General features: G+C 52.4%; 1 protein-coding gene across 1 annotated transcript; it reads right to left on the bottom strand.

Annotated features, from left to right (window-relative positions):
• Positions 1–2,902: 2,902 nt before the first annotated feature.
• Positions 2,903–14,596, bottom strand: CCR7 (C-C motif chemokine receptor 7). Its single transcript, XM_045374853.3, has 3 exons — positions 14,524–14,596; positions 7,992–8,041; positions 2,903–4,953 (listed from the first exon to the last, which is right to left on the bottom strand). Exons 1-3 carry the CDS (start codon positions 14,531–14,533, stop codon positions 3,877–3,879), a joined length of 1,137 nt encoding a protein of 378 aa, XP_045230788.1. The 5' UTR covers positions 14,534–14,596; the 3' UTR covers positions 2,903–3,876.
• Positions 14,597–16,292: the final 1,696 nt, after the last annotated feature.

The raw sequence follows: 16,292 nt of genomic DNA on the forward strand, positions 1-16,292 counted from the left end.
GGTGAGTTGCTTCCCTCTCTGAGCATGAGCTGACTCACCATACAATGGATGGAAAGGCCAGAATCACTCATCTCTCAATTGCCTTCCAGCTTGAATTATAAATTCTGTGGGGATGGAAATGGGCTAAGGAATTGAACTTGGTTTCCTCATGGTTAGCAACTTTTTTTTTTTAAAGTTACCGTTTCTTAAACATCTCCCAAAGATTACCAACAACGCATATGTAAGTTTTTCTAAGCGTTTTACATATATGGATTTGTTGCCTTCCACAACAATCCGAGGACATAGGTACCATTAATATCCCTATTATACAGATTAAGAAACTGAGGTACAGAGAGGCTAAGTAACCAGCCCAGGTAGTGGAGCCGGGGTTCAAACCAGGCAGTCTGGCTGCAAAGTCCCCATTCCTTACCACCACACTCAATATTCCAGGCATTGTGCTAAGTGTTTATACAAATCCTTTCCATTTTGCAGTTGAGAAATCCAAGACTCAGAGCAGTTGAGCAACAGCTGAAGGTCACACAGCTGGGAAGCAGTAGAGATGAGATTCCAAGTCGGCAGAGCTCCAGAGTCTCTGCTCTCCCCCACACCCTCCTGCAACCCTGCCAGACGCTCAGGCTCCCAAAGCAAGTTTAACCAATATCCCTACGTTGCAACGCCTCTTCAGGCAAGTCAGCTTCTCCCCCCTGGGCCTCAGTTTCACCATCTAGAAAATGACTGGGGGATTGGCCCAGCTGATCTTTGAGGTCCCTTGGAGCTCTGTGAGTCTGTGATGAGAAAGGTGTGGTGCTTCTAGCTGAAAGGGCAGATCTGTGGCCTGGGAATGCCTTGGGCTTGACCTGGGGTTGCAGCCAGCAAGGATGAGGGAGACGAGGGCCTGGGGAATGACACGAAAAGGAAATTTCAGGTGACTGGAGCAGGCTCATGGCTGTGAACCCGGGAAGAGGGGGCAGATGTATGAAGCCGGTAAGAAAAGAAGAGAGAAGCCCTGGGTGAGCCTCTCAGGGGGCCTTTTCCTTCTTACCAGGGGGTCACCCCAAGCTCAAGATGGGCACGTGAGCGTCTTGGGCAGGGGAGCAGGGATCAGGCCAGCACCGAGCCGAGGTCAGAACTTCTGAGACACAGCAGTTGGAGGGAATGAACATTGCTGGGGGTTTTGTTTTCTCTGTAAATATTTGGAGATGTCCAGTTATTCTAGAAAAATGTATCAGCAGCTGAGGTGGCGCGTTGGCGCGGTTGGCCTGGCTGCCTTTTCCATGACTGCTGTTACATTCCTCCCCTTCAGGAACCGACTGTTTTCCCATCTGTAACCTCATTAGGATGTCCACACCAGCGGGCGCCACACGCACACGCGCTCCGGCAGGTTCCCCTCGGGGACACACACGCACGCTGGCATCGCCCCCTGGCCACATGCTCACGCACACAGTGGCAGCTGTGCCTTTTAATATTTAATGCCGTTGCTGCGAACGCTGCTCCACGCTGACTGCATCCGTGCCAGGCTCATTCCTCTCAGGGCACCGATTCCCGGCTTGGAGACCAGCTGACAAATCTTGTTAAAAACCTTCCAGCCCAGTGCATCTCTCGGAGGAGGGTAATGTCACGTTCTTGCGAGATGAGAGAATGGGCGTCATTACCAGGCAGCTTCATTTTCAATGAGGCTCTTTCCACTTGGGGAAATTGATGGAATCACCTATTGCGTGAGTGTCTCAGCCCTCCCTCTAGTTCCCCCCAGGCCAGAGCTATTGCAGCTCTGGGTCCTTCAGACCCCTCTCGATGCATTGCAGGTTGGACTGACCTCCTTTCTGGCTTGCAGAAGTCACGGCTCTGGGTGGGCACCAAGGCACGAAATGACATGAACAGCTGGCCTGTGTGGGGGCCTGTGTCTGTCCCTCTCTCCCTACTCCTCCACAGTTGGTAGCCACACTATGGTTTGAACGTATGTATCTTTCCAACATTCATATGTTGGAACATAAACCCCAAGGCAATGGTATGAGAAGTCGGGGGGGGGGCCTTTGGGAGGTGATTAGGTCATGAAGGCTCCACCCTTGTGAATGGGATTAATGCTCTTATAGCAATAAAGGAGCAGGAGGGAACTAGTTCGGCTCATTGTGATCTTCCACGCTTCGACCATGTGAGGACACAGCGTTTGTCCCCTCCAGAGGGCACAGCAAGGCCCCATCTCGGAAGCAGAGAGAGCCTGCACAAGACACTGAATCTGTTGGCGTCTTGATCTTGGACTTCCCATCCTCTAAAACTGTGAGAAATACATTTCTATGGTTTATAAATTACTCCATTGGTGGCATTTTGTTGTAGCAGCAGGAAGGGACTATGACATACACTGTGGAGGCCACTGCTGCTGCAGTGGCCAGCAGAGAGCGTCATGGGTGGTTCCAGCTCTCATGCAGCCAGCAAAGGGTCCCATCCCTGACCCCTAGTCCGGCATGCTGTGGTCTCTGAGCCCACAGAAAGGCCCTCCCTCCAAACCCCAGCTTTCAGAGTCTAAGGGGCTGGCAAAAGGTCAAGGGCTCTAGTTCTGGGCTGAGCTGGGACAGGTGTGCAAGAGCTGCTAAATGCAGAGTCCCCAGGTATCGAGGTTACCTGGACAACGTGGTCTTCCCAAAGCTGCAGTAGGATCGGCATGTCCGGTTCAGTGCTGACTGTGCAGGCTTGGGGCCTATCCCATGAACTCTGGAAGGGTATTTGTAAGATGGACCTCCTGTCCTCAACCTCTTTCTACCTTTTAGCGTCTTGGTCCTCTGTCATCGGATGGGCTCAGAGCATTCCTGAGCTAAGAACCTCTGTGGTTCTGAGCATCTCTAAGAAACGAGGCCTGGGGGGAGGGCAGGGAGGAGGGGAGACGGGAAGGTCAGGTGGGGTGTGGGGGTTTGCAAAACAAAGACACTCATTTGCCATTTACCGAAGACTTTTGTTTTCTTTTTCTTTTAAAGCTGTTGTTTCCTCAAGGGAAAACTTTATTCGTGTGTGGGTAAAATGTTGCTCTCTTAACGAATCGAAAGCAGAACATGAGGAGAGGTTTTCAGTCCCTGTGACAAAGAACAAAGAACGTGGGCCTTGGGTGGCCACTGTCACCCTCCCCGCCTTTGACATTTCCCTGTCCTCTCCTCCCATCCCAGTGGAGCCAAGAGCTGAGTGCATGTCATCCCCACTCTGGAGCCCAGAGCGTGGCTTTGGTTAAGCAGAGGCAGCCGGCCTGGCCTGCAGGAAACACCGCACTCTCCCCTGTTGAGAGCCTGGGAGGGCACTGCGGCAAGTGAGGGAATGAGTGTGCTTTTAGGGCGGTGTGGCAGCTGCCATTCCTGCTGGCTCGGAGGACAGTGGAGAAAGTGATGGACGGAGGGGTTCAGAGAGTTTGTCTGACCAGCTGATGTCCGCTTTTCCTCACCAAGCCAAGAAGTCTCCCCACTATCTCTGGTCTTGGAGACAAGGCCTGGTTTTCGGAAGAGCTGGTCTGAGCATTTGAGTCTGTGGGAGGCCGGAAGAAGGTTCATTCGGAGGACTCATCAGGCCACTCCCACACTCCTCGCACTCACCCTCCTCGGCCCCTTCACCCCAGCAGGTGGGAACCCGTTCTGGACTTTCACTTTCAGTATTTGGTTTAGGGGACAATAATAGCCTCTGTTTCCCAGTGTTGTCTGTCTGGTGTTAGCTTATCGGCCCTGTCTTTTTTCAGCGTTGGTTGAGGTAGCTGGGACTGGGGTGAAGCTATCTTCTGGAGCAGGGGCTTGTACTCTGAGGGGAGAGCTGCTTTTCCCTGAGCAGCTTTTGGCAGGGGGATGTCCTGAGTCATTGCATCTGCTCCCTGTCCCCACCCCAGGGACCCTGGGAGAGGTCCCTCTCTAGTCCAGGCAGAAGAGTCGCCTATGGGGAGAAGGTGGTGGTGGTCTCGGCCTCCACGCTCATGGAGGAGCGCCGGATGTGCCGACAGGAAGACCACTGCCGGAGCTGCTCCTGGCTGAGGCAGCCCAGGTCCTTGAAGAGCTTGAAGAGGTCGTTGCGGAACTTGACGCCGATGAAGGCGTACAAGAAAGGGTTGACGCAGCAGCGGACGCAGGCCAGGCTGTAGGTGACGTCGTAGGCGATGTTGAGCTGCTTACTGAGCTCACAGGTGCTGCTGGTGATGTTGAAGTTGGCCACCGTCTGGGCCAGGACCACCCCATTGTAGGGCAGCTGGAAGACGATGAAGACCACGACCACGGCAATGATCACCTTGATGGCCTTGTTGCGCTCAAAGTTGCGCGCCTGGAGCAGGGTGCGGATGATGACAAGGTAACAGAAGCTCATGGCCAGCAGGGGGACCAGAAAGCCGATCACCATCTGGGCCACCTGGATGGTGATAAAGGCCTCCACATGCTCTGTGATAAGAGAGCATCGCATCGCTTGCTCACTGCTGCTCCTCTGGAGGCCGCTGTACAGGAGCTCCGGGATGGAGAGCACTGTGGCTAGTATCCAGATGCCCACACAGGACAGCTTGCTGATGAGGAGGACGCGGGCACGGTGGCGGTGAGCTGAGACTGCCTGGACGATGGCCACATAGCGGTCAATGCTGATGCAAAGAAGTAGGAGCATGCCGCTGAAGAAGCTCATCTTGTAGATGGCAAAGATGAGCTTGCAAAAGTGGACACCGAAGACCCAGGACTTGGCCGCGCTGTAGGCCCAGAAGGGAAGGGTCAGGAGGAAGAGGATGTCTGCCACCGCCAGGTTGAGCAGGTAGGTATCGGTCATGGTCTTGAGCCTCTTGAAATAGATATAGGTCAGCACGACCAGTCCGTTGCCCAGTAGGCCCACGAAACAAATGATGGAGTACATGATAGGGAGGAACCAGGCTTTAAAGTTCCGCACATCCTTCTTGGAGCATAAAGACTCGAACAAAGTGTAGTCCACTGTGGTGTTGTCTCCGATGTAATCGTCCGTGACCTCATCTTGACACAGGCATACCTTCAGGGAAGGAAATGAGGGAAAACAGGCCAGGTTAGCTGAGTGGCTCCAACTCTGGCTGGGATTTAGCCTAGAGCAATGGTTTCTCTCTTTTTTCTTTCTTGAGACATGGTCTCACTCTGTTGCCCAGGCTGGAGTGCAGTGGTGCAGTCATGGCTCCCTGCAGCCTCGGCCTCTCCAGGCTCAGGTGATCCTCCCACTTCAGCCTCCTGAGTAGCTGGGACCACAGCCTTACGCCACCAAACCCAGCGAATTTTTGTATTTTTAGTGGAGGTGGGATTTTGCCATGTTGCCCAGGTGGGAGGAATAGTGGTTTCATTGTGAGGTCCACATCATCAGTATCACAGCGTCACCTGGGAACTTGTTAGGACTGCAAATTCTCAGGCCCCACTTGAACCAGAATCTCAGGTGATGGGCTTAGGAATCTGTGTTTGCCTAAAGTCTCCAGGTGATTCTTTGGTTTGAAATCAGTGCTTCTCAAATTTTAACTCCAATACACATCACCTGGTTAATCCTGTGAACATGTCTATCCTAAATCAGTAGGCTGAGGTGGGGCCTGAGATTCTACAGTTCTGCTAATAAGTAGCAAGTGGCTGATTTTGCCAAGTCTGAGAGACTCTACATGTGCTGACTGGGGACTGGAAATTGGTGGGGCTCTGGGAGCCCAGATGAGCCTTGAGCTGGTTAAACTCTCTCTCTCTCTCAGAGCCTCAGTTTTCTCTTCTGTGAAATGGAGATGAATCCTATTGGCTTCACATGGTTGCTGTGAGGTACCTAGCCCAGGTTCCAGCACCATTTCCTCTCCATGGAGCTTTAATTTTGCCCTCGGGGAGCTCTGTGAGAGTGGGAACATGTGTCTTTCTTCTTGACCCTCCTTTAGAACTTGGCGGAGTTTTCCAGGGGGCTTACAAAAGACCTCAGCTTTAGGGGGAAAATCCACCTGGGGGTCAAGGTTGAGGAGGGCCTGGAGTGAGAAGAGAGGAGGGCAAGTGCTCCCATTTTGAGGCCATGAAGCCTTGGGTTTGGGGCGAACTGCTGTGATCACGGGTGGTGGGTGACCTGGAGAGACTCTAGATCCTGGGGCTGCTCTTAGCACCCAGCAGGAGCTCAGGCAACGTGAGCCCAAGTGCCATAAAGACTGTGAATGGATGATGGGCCACAGGGGTGGAGGCGAGGCCTCCTCAGCAGCTGTGTCCCTGGAAGGAAGCGCGGCTCTCGTCTCCCACTCTCCCTCTGTGCTCCCGCCCTCTCCTCCCACCTCTCTGCCTCTCTCTTCCTCGCATCTCTTCCGGCAGATCCCAATCAGCAGGACTCAGCTGCTGGAGCTTTTTTTAGCCTGTCTGCAGGGCCGGGTGAAGGTTCAGCAGCCTGCTGTGATTTTATCAATGAAGGAGGGGCCCACGCCTGCCCGTGCCTCTGCGCACAACGATGGACGGGCTCGTGCAGGGCAGGGAGCTGGGCTGGAGGACCTGCCTCGCGAGGCTCATGGTTCTATCTCCAGGAACCAGATTCAGCAGCTCAGCGACGATGGGTTTCTACGCATTTGTGCTGGAGGGATTCACCGCATCGTGTCTCTATCTCTTTTTTACATCCAAGTTCTGGATTCATCACTGTCCTGCTCGGGAACAGGGTGAGGACAAAATGATGTCCAGGAGCCTTTTCTTTGGCCATTGCTAGCCTGAGACGAAAAGTCAGCGGCAACCCCTCTTCCCTCTCCTGGGCATGGCTGCAGCCTGGGAGCCCTGAAGGAGGCTGCTGCCATTGGCCCAGCCATGGTTACGGCCCAAGGCCTTAGACTCCGGGTCCCTGGACATGAGGGGGTCTCAGCCTTCCTGGAGGGCGGTATTCCCGGCCTCTATGAAGTGCACTATTCATCATCCAGTCCTGCCTTCCCGTCTCCCCATGAACCTTGTTCCTGTTTTATAATTCCCCCTCCCCCAGCCTCACTGCCTCTGCAGCCCACAGCCCCACCACATCCTGCCCTGTCTGAGCACCCCCTCCTCAAGTGAAAGGGAGGAATGAGCCTCAGCTGTCCTCCTCCCCGCCCCAACCTTCCAGCCTCCACTGCCAGCAGCACAGCCCCCCAGATCCTGGAGACAGGGGAGAGAGAGGAGGGAGTGGTGATGGGGAAGGGGCCAGGCTGTGGGCTGCAGCCCAGGCTCCGGGGGCCTCCGGGATGGGGTTTTGGGAAGAGTGCCCAGTTTGGGGCCTGCCTCTGGCCTGAGCTTCTGGAAGGCTGCCCGTCTGGCCTCCAGACCTGGGGACGAGCCGAATTCTGAAGCACTGACTCGCTCGCTCTGGCCTCAGCGGGACTCCCCGGCCCCCACTCTGAGCTCCCACATCTAACAAATGGGGGAAAGTTGACTCTGCGAGTTATGGTTTCCTCTAATTTTGGCACTTGGTGAGGTACACTTTCTGTCTGTTTCTGGATTGAGAAACAGAGCTTTGTAAAGTGAGGGTCTTTGTTCCTGCCGAGTTCAGGCCTGCTATAAAGTATGTGCTCATCCGCCCCTCTCCTCATCCCTAGGGCCCCATCCTCTCTTCCCTCCCCCGCCAGGGAGGCCAGATGGGTCTCCATTTCACCAAAGAAAAAGAGGGCTGCGAGGGGAGCCTTTGGGTGAAGGTTGGAAAGAGACAACCTTGGGGCGATAGGATAGTAACAAGATCTCCAGATCCAGGGTGATTTTCTCAGCACACACGCACAAAACCGAGTAACCATTTTTGCAGCTCTTCTCTCTAAGAGAATTCTCATGTTTCTGTCTCCTGGGCAGGGAGATTGGAGGTGGGATAGGGAAGGTGGCAAGTTATTTTCCCCCATGTTTTAATCTAAATGGAGTAAAGGAAGTCCAGAGAACATCTGTGGCTCTCCAGGGTCACTCAGCAGATGGTGAGGGGACAGCCATTAGCTTAATGAATGGCAGGCGGGCTTATGTCTGGGTCTTGTATCTTCTAGTAAATGCCCAGTTCCTCCACTAAACCCCTGACTTGGGAGGCCGTGTGGAGAAGGGAACAGAGCTTTCCTTGGCAGGGAACCTCACCTGGAAAATGACAAGGAGAGCCACCACCAGCACGCTTTTCATTGGTTTCCCTGTAGGAGACAAGGCGAGAAAGTTATTGCTTGGCAGGGACAAGTCTTTATTATTAAAGAAAGCAGTGGAGGGGGAGACGCTGTTGGGAACTTTCCTCTCAAGCTCCAGGCACTGTCTTTGCTGAAAGAGAACATCAGAACCAGATTGTGCCTTTGAACACCTGGCCCGCTGCCCAGCATCACTGTCCTCACCTCCTTCTCGTCCTCCTCCATTCCCAGGTCCTGGAAAGCAGCAGCATCAGAATGCAGGGCAGCCCCTCCCACCCCCTGTCTTGGCCCATCTAGGCTGCTTCTTCGAGCTGGGAAGTCTTTCTAGCCCAGACCACCCCTCAAGACTGAGCTTGGTTGGTGGGTCTGAGTGCCCCCCCGACTCCACGTGATGTGGGACGAGGCAGCAAAGCTATGAGGTCGTGGGGTGGGTGCACACATTTCCAGCCTTGCTTTGGTGCTGGTAGCCACTGGCCCAGGAGCATTTTCCTGGCATCCAAGTGAGTGGGCAGCCACATGTGCATAAAGCCAGGCCTGAGTGTCTCCTGAGGGAGGCGAGCTGAGGAAGGAGGACCACCCCACAGGCTGGGTAGAGGGATGAGGTTCCTTACTGGTCCACAGCGATGGAGACTGCCTCAGGGCCCCACCAGCTCCACAACATCCCCTCACTGAAATGACATTCATTCAGCACTGACTGTTGGTCCACTGGGCCCACACCCTTGGCTTGCCTTTGGGGCAGAGATCCCTTCCCTTTCATCTGGTGCAGGCCCAGAACTGAGGAGGTGTCCCACAATTGTGTGCTGATGGATATACGAATGATACATACATGAATGAGGAACAAATACACGAATGACAAGTAAACGAATGCCTGTCCTTTTTCCAAGGGAGAGGGCATCACGATGGCCCGAGAGGACACAGAGGGGATGCTGTCCTGTGGCAGTGTCGGGCAAGGATGCTCTTTCCTGATGTCACGACTTCTTTCTTTATTTTTTTGCTTAATTGAAGTGCCTGCATACTCTTTCTCTCCTTTAACTTGTTTTCTAACCTAGGCTTGGGGGGGCAGGTGGAAGGGGGAACAGGGTCAGCTTTGGGAAGGGACGTGTTCTGGAAGTCAGGAGGCTTCCTGGGGTCTGAGCAGCAGAAGGGGATCCCGGCTTAGCACAAGGCCCGGATGTGCTCAGTTTGGTTTTGTGGCTGAGCCTCAGGGCCATCAGGAACTTACTTCTTCTTGAGGCTAGGCAGCGAGGACAGTTGACAAAGTAATTTGCCTAGACGTCTTAGCTTACCTACAAGTCAGGGTGTCGGTGGCCCTCTTCCCGTATCCTGACCCTCGGGTCCCAGCTAGGTAGGGCCTGGCCAACTGGAGAGTCAGTAACTGCAATGCCACAAGTGAAGGCAGGCCCATGACAGCTCCAACCTCAATAGGGCCAGGAAATGCGTGGGAACCTGTTTAAGGCACCTTCTCCTGGAGGCTGGGGGCCCTATGGAGGCTGGGGAAGCAGTGAGAGCCTGGCACTTCTGTGTCCTTGGCCACAGCACCACCTGCTGGAGGCCTCCCTGCATGGCACCCAGGTTGCAGTTGTTAATGTGTTCCCCGGAAAGTGTGTAAAGCTGAGGATTCTGGGCTTGGGAGTTCCTCCGGGAAGGAGAGACTGCATCGGGCTACATAAATAAATAGGTATTTCTCCCGCCTTGAGCAAATTATCCTGCACACTACTGCTAGACATATCTTCCTAAAGCTTAGCTCTGATGCCAGTCCCCACCTCACCTTCCTCCTCAATCCTCAGGGGCTCTAACCATCCCTGAGGATGAAGCCCTTAATGCTTGGCCTGGCAGTCCAGTCCTCCACTGTCCACTCAAAGCGGGCCTCCTAGCTGCATTTTCTGTTCTGGGGACAAGCAGCCACTGTCCCCTCGTTCCCAGCCTGGGCTCAGGCATTTGCAGTCCCACTGGGATTGGACCCTGTGACAACAGAGCTCCCCACCGCACCCCTCATTCTCCTTTCTCACTGAATTACCCCTGAGCTCCTGAGTTTAAGTCCACATGTTTATACCCAACCACACTCTTCAGGGTTCAACGCTCTGCCCATCCTCCACTGACTCATCCAGAGGTCGAGTCTCGAGGTTTCTTTAAACACGTAAATGTCTTTCAGTTACTCTAGAGAAAGCCCGCTCTGACTGTCAGGGAGAAACGAGAAACCTCAAAGTTTGATAAGTCACAACGGGTGAGATCTGAGTAGCAAGAACTTTGTTTCTGTTTTACTCCGTTGATAACCCCTCTCCTGGGCACTGTCCCACTTCTGCTGTTCCTGTCCGGGCAGGGGAATTGGGGGAGTGATGGCGTGTGTGCCCGTGAGTTCTTGTTCCAGGTGCTTTGGAGGAGGTGGATGAGCAAGGATCTTGTAGGTCCATAACAGGTGGTTTTCAAGAAACATCACAGGGAAACTTAGGGGAACTCTCGTCTGTGGCAAAAGGGAGCCTGGTCAGTGGCCATGAGTCAAATCATCCCTGCCTGTTACAAAGTCATAAAGCAACTGGTCTGGGGCAGCAGCTTGGGGGAGACCAGTGAAGTTGGGAATCTCTGGGGCTAAGGAGTGGTTGACCTAGATGTTGGGTGTTTTCTGAGTTCTTGAGTTTTCGGTAATGATCATCATGAAAATTCCCTAGAACTCCAACCTGAGCCCCCAACATGAGAGACTCCCCATCTAGGAAAGATAATTATTGGCTGGCTGCCCCCACCTCTAAACCATGAACTTCCATCCCCACATTTTTCCAGGTCCTCCAGACTGCCCAGGAAATCACAGTTGCCCAATCAGCTCTCCCTAAGAGTCACCCCAAGCTTTTTCCTCTCTGAACTTCCTCACCTGCCAACACAGCTTCTCTCTCTCTCTCTCTCTTTTGGATAGGGGAGAGAGAGGAGAAGCAGGGAGGTAGTTAGAGGTCTAGAGATCTGGGGAATCCACTTTCAGACAGTAGGTAGGGATGGGTGAAAGCCGGATAGATCTTGCAGTTTCTATGTTATCAACTGCTGTATCTAATGAGATAATTCATATTCACTGAGCTCTCACTGCGCGCCAGACTGCCTGCACGTATGGTCTCATTTCATCCTCTCAAAAGCCCCATGAGGTAGGTGCTACTATTAACCCCGTTTACCAATGAGGAAACTGAAACACAGCAAGTAACTTTCTCAGAGTCACACAATGGCCAGCAGGGGAGCAGGCTTTGAAACTCTCCAACTCCAGAAACCACACTCCTAACCATCCTTCTCTGCTGTCACTGGGTCTGTATGTCTCTCCCTCATAACATCTCATGAGCTACCCTGGTGATCCTCATCCTAGATTCCAGAAAATAGAGGCCCAGAGAGATTAAGCCAAATGCCTGGGGTCACACAGCTGCTAAGAGAGAGACCTGAGATTTGAACGGGACAGCAAGGTTTGGGCTCTTGCTACTGCATCAGGCTGCGTTTCTGATGAGTCTGCTGTGTCTAGGATGCTCCACGGAGCGTGAAGGGAATCTTTGCTCCCCATGCCCCACTGGCCACCAGTGCTTCCTGCTTCCATCCCCCAACATCCCAGCCCCCAACAGAGCCGGCCCCACCTCTGTTCTGACACAGGGCTTTGCTGCTTCTTTGCTGCCACAGAACTCCTTCCAAAACACAAATCTCATCCTTTAACTCACCTACTTGAAAAATAAAAATCTTTGATGGTTCCCCATTGTTTTCACGATAAAGTCCGAATTCCTTAGGCATGCTGTACCACGTTTTAAGGATTGGGTCTCCTGTGCCTGCGTCCTTCCTCCCCATCTTCCTCCTTGGCATGGCCAGCTACTCCACTCTCCCCTCCGCGTGCTTCTTTCTTGTCTCTGTTACTGTTGTCTCAGCTGACCATCTACATGGCTGCAGCCTTAGTCCCCAGGACACTCTCCTTGGCAGCGTGGAGTTTTTGAAATAATGGATTTGAATGCCTTTAGGTGGGGCACTCACCCTCTGGGTTACTCTACTCCCCTCCACTTCCTGCACCTTATGCCCCTTCCCTCTTTTACACTGTCAGCCTCTGATGGCAATGAAGTTTGCCATTCCTGCCACATCCTTGGCCCCTTGTGGCTCCTCGTTTGTTTGACAACTCCTATACACCCTTCAAAACCCACCTTAAATACCTCTCTGACCCAGGTTCACTATTCCCTTCTTGTCTTGCCCTTGCCCCGGTCAATGCTGTATCTCACTCTGTTGCAGTGGCTTCGTGACATATGTGTCACTCTCCCCACCAGACTGGTCATCCCTGAATCCCTCAAACAATAAGAGTTGACGGAATGTCCCAAGCAAAGTGGAGAGATTTTTCCAACAGCGACCCCAGGCTGCAACGTTCCTCTCCTCCCCAGCCAAGTTTCTGGCAGGCGAGAAACTGGCCTTGAATTAGCTTCAGCATCCCCCTTTGCCAGCATTTGTGTCTGAGCTGTGAGGCACATGTCTCTCATGGGTTCATTTTTCCCTTGCTTTGCTTTTGAGAACTATGAAAGATCTTTGGTCTCATTGCTCGAAGGTGGGGAGGGTGCCTTGGAGCTGCTCATTCAAACCGTGAAAAAGGCCAGCTCAGCCCCGCTTTGGAGTTTTCATTTTGTGTAACAGAAACCCTGCCTCCTCACCCACCTCTTGCTCCTTGCTGGGCAGATGAAGAGCAGAACAACAGATCCTCCGAGGCCCACCCACCCCATCAACCGCCCAGAGCCCGTTTTGAGCAAAGCTTGTCAGCGGCTTCCCCTCCTACCAGTATTTCGGGTTTGACCGTTGGGGCTGTCTCAAGTTGAGTGAAGTGGCAAGAACATCCCTTCCTCCTGGACCAGAGATTACCCTCTCTCCCTGCATCAAAGCCTAGGAGTCTAGCACCCCCAAACCTAGTCTGGGGCAAGCCACTGCGCACATCTTCCCAACCCCCTGTTCAGTCATGTGGACGGCTTGAAATCAACCAGCCAGGGCGGGAGAATTTACACCATAGAAGTCGGCAAGCACTACAAATTTAGGACTTTCCCTCCACCCTGGAGGCAGCTACCCGTGCTCCACCCCGGGGAGCTGCTTTTCAAACGCCCGGCAGCACACCACTGGGCACTGCTTGGTTTCCTTCCTGGAGGCCAATATGAAAGGCTGGAGCAGGGTCTTCTGTGGATGACGTCTGTATTCTGGGATTGTGATGGAGGGGCCGGAGTGCTGGGGACTGGGATTTAAGGGTAGATGGGCTGGGAAATGAGGCATTTGGAAGAGATTTTCAAAAACTAAACTCTACTGAGTTCTTGATACAATGTATTCATTCATCCACAGACATTTTCTCCTTACATCCTCAAAGCATCTGAACCTGCCTTTGGGGAGTTCACAGTCAGTGGGTGGGGGTGACCACTTTAACCCTTTCACAGCTGTTTGCTGGGTCCAGACCCAGGGTTTGGGGCAGGCGGGGAAGGAAGAGATGAAATCAAGGAGGCTGTGGTGTGGCGAGGAGGGGTGTGAGGACAGCACCAGGGAACCTTCACTTTTTAAAGCCAACCCCTTGCGGCTTTGAGGCCGCCGTGGTGCATTGCTTGCTGGTGAGACAAGCCATCTAGGAACCTGGTCTTCTTAGCCTCAGCCTGGTCTGACTCCACAGCTGAGATTTATAAAGGAGGTGTCTGGAGCTGGATGAACCACTCAGAACACCCTCAGCACTTCCCCTGGACCCCTTCTAGTCAAGACGGAGGTTAGACCCGAGAAAGGGCTTTCTGAAGAGTAGAGTTGTCTGCCGGTGCAGAGTGTGTGAGGTTTGCTCAGGGGCACGGGTTGTGCTGAAGGCCTGGCTATGATTTCTCCAAGCTGAGGGCCCCTTGCCATCCCATTCCATGTTGCCTGTCCACTCCTTAACTTGCAAGAGGTAACAGCAAAGCCAGAGCAAAGCCGGTGGGATGTGCAGCAGAGAGAAAGCAACCAGAGCTTGCATTTGCAATGTACTGCACCATTCTCACAACCCAGTCACCTTTCATTTGCATCTCCTCATGACCCCAAGTGGACAGGTATATGAATATTTGGCAGCGGAGAAAGGTGGGAATGAGAGAGTGGGTAGAAGGTCCTAAGCTCTCTAGGGAGAATTTCTCTGTTGAAACCTGTCCCCAGAGGTCCCAGAGGGCCTAACCTGTCACCCTCATGATGAGAACAGGTTCTGCCAGACCACCAAGCCCAGCTCCGCCACTCTCTTACGTCCCTGCTATTTTAGAAAGACGTGATCTTGGCCCCTCCCTTGTCCCCACTGGCACAAAAGGCTGACCCCTTCCCCAGGTTTGAAAGGGCAGGTGCACCCCTCCTGGGGCAGCAGGGGGCATTCTCTGGAAGTAGCTTCCAATGCCCACCAAATCAGAACTGATTTCTCCAGGAAGCACCCCTATGCGCTCCACCCGCATCCTCCACCCCCATTCCACAGGGTCAGTCTGGGTGTCCGAGACCCTGGTACTGTTCCTTCTCACATGAAGAGGCTCACTCACCCAGGTCCATGACGCTCTCTGGGCGGTAAAACCACACAGGAAGGCTGTGCCCGGCCTCGCGCTACCCCTGTCTGGGGAGGAAGTGGTTCAAGCCCCTTTTAAGTTGTCAGAAAGCCACCCTCCTCCCTGCCCCTCCCACTCTTGCTCCTCCCCCGAGCCCTCCCTGACTCACGCAGGGTCCCTTCAGTGCCTTCAGAGATAAAGGGGCAGAAGAAAGGTGACAGAGGGTGACAGTCGCTGGTCATAGGATCCTGAATCATCAGGTCATTTACATTCAAAAAGCCCCCTGTGCTGCCTGGCAGAATCTAGATGAGGGGCCATTTATTGATTCAACAAATATTTATAGCGTGAATATCACATGCCAGGCCATGGGTTAGATGTTGGGGAGTCAGAGATGTGTGAAAGAAGTGTCCCCATCCTTCCCTTGCTCTGCTCAGAGTCACAATGGAATATAGTCCCAAATGGCTTTCCCTCTGGCTTCTGGGTAGTTTAGGCCAATGGGAGGCACTGACACATAATGACAGGCAAAAGGGAAGACATATGCCACAATGTATCTTTTTTCTCCCCCCTTCCCCTCTCCTTCCCTCCCCTCCCCCCTTCCCTCTTCTCCCCTCCCCTTCCTTTTCCTTTCTTAATGACAGCTTTATTGAGCTATAATCCACATCCCGTAAAATTTACCCTTTTAAAGTATAGAATTCCATGGTTTTTGTAAGTTCACAGAGTTATGAAACCATCACTACAATACATTTTAGAACATTTTTTTCTCACTCCCACTCAAGAACCCTGTAATCATTAGCAATGACCGCTTCCCTCCCCTCCTGTCGTCAAAAGCCCCTGGCAACCACAATCTACTTTCTGGCTCTATAGATTTTCCTATTCTGAACATTTCACATAAATAGAAGTATTCAGTATGTGACCTTCACATCTGGCTTCTTTCAGTTAGCCTGTTTTCAAGGTTATCCCTGTGGTGGTATGGATCCGTTCGCCATTCCTTTTTATGACTGAATAACATTCCATTGTATGGATATGCCACATTTTGTTAATCTGTCATCAGCTGGACATTTGGGCTGTTTCCCCTTTTAGCTGTTATGAATGATGCTGCTATAAATATTTATGTACAAGTGTTTTTGTGGACATATGCTTTATTTCTCTTGGGTATATACCTAGAAGTGAAATTGTTGAGTCATGTGGTAATTACGTATTTAACATTTTGACGATCTAAGAAACTGTTTTCCAAAGTGACTACACCATTTTATGTTCCCATCAACAATGGGTGAGGATTCCACATTGTCAACAAAAGTTACTATTGTCCATTTTTTTGATTCTAGCCATCCTAGTGGCTATAAAGTGGTATCTCATTGTGTTTTTTTTTTTTTTTTGGAGATGGAGTCTCATTCTGTTGCCCAGGCTGAAGTGCAGTGGCATAATCTTGGCTTACTACAGTCTCCACCTCCTGGGTTCAAGAGATTCTCCTGTCTCAGCCTCCTAAGTATCTGGGACTACAAGTACGTGCCACCATGCCCAACTAATTTTTGTATTTTTAGAAGAGGTGGGGTTTCACCATGTTGGCCAGGCTCGTCTCAAACTCCTGACTTCAGGTGATCCACCAGCCTCGGCCTCCCAAAGTCCTGGGATTACATGTGTGAGCCACCATGCCCAGCCTAGTTGTGGTTTTGATATGCGTTTTTATAATGACTACTGATGTTGAGCATCTTTTCATGTGCTTATTGACCATTTGTATTTTTTTTTTGAGAAATATCTATTCAAAT

The sequence above is a fragment of the Macaca fascicularis genome, chromosome 16 (assembly GCF_037993035.2).
Source record: "Macaca fascicularis isolate 582-1 chromosome 16, T2T-MFA8v1.1".
Classification (NCBI taxonomy): domain Eukaryota; kingdom Metazoa; phylum Chordata; class Mammalia; order Primates; family Cercopithecidae; genus Macaca; species Macaca fascicularis.

Bases quoted from the DNA above. Each gene is read 5' to 3' on its own strand.
- CCR7 (XM_045374853.3), bottom strand. The intron at 4,954-7,991 runs GTGAGGTTCCCT...CCTTCCCTGAAG, and splicing joins CTCTCCTTGTCATTTTCCAG to GTATGCCTGTGTCAAGATGA.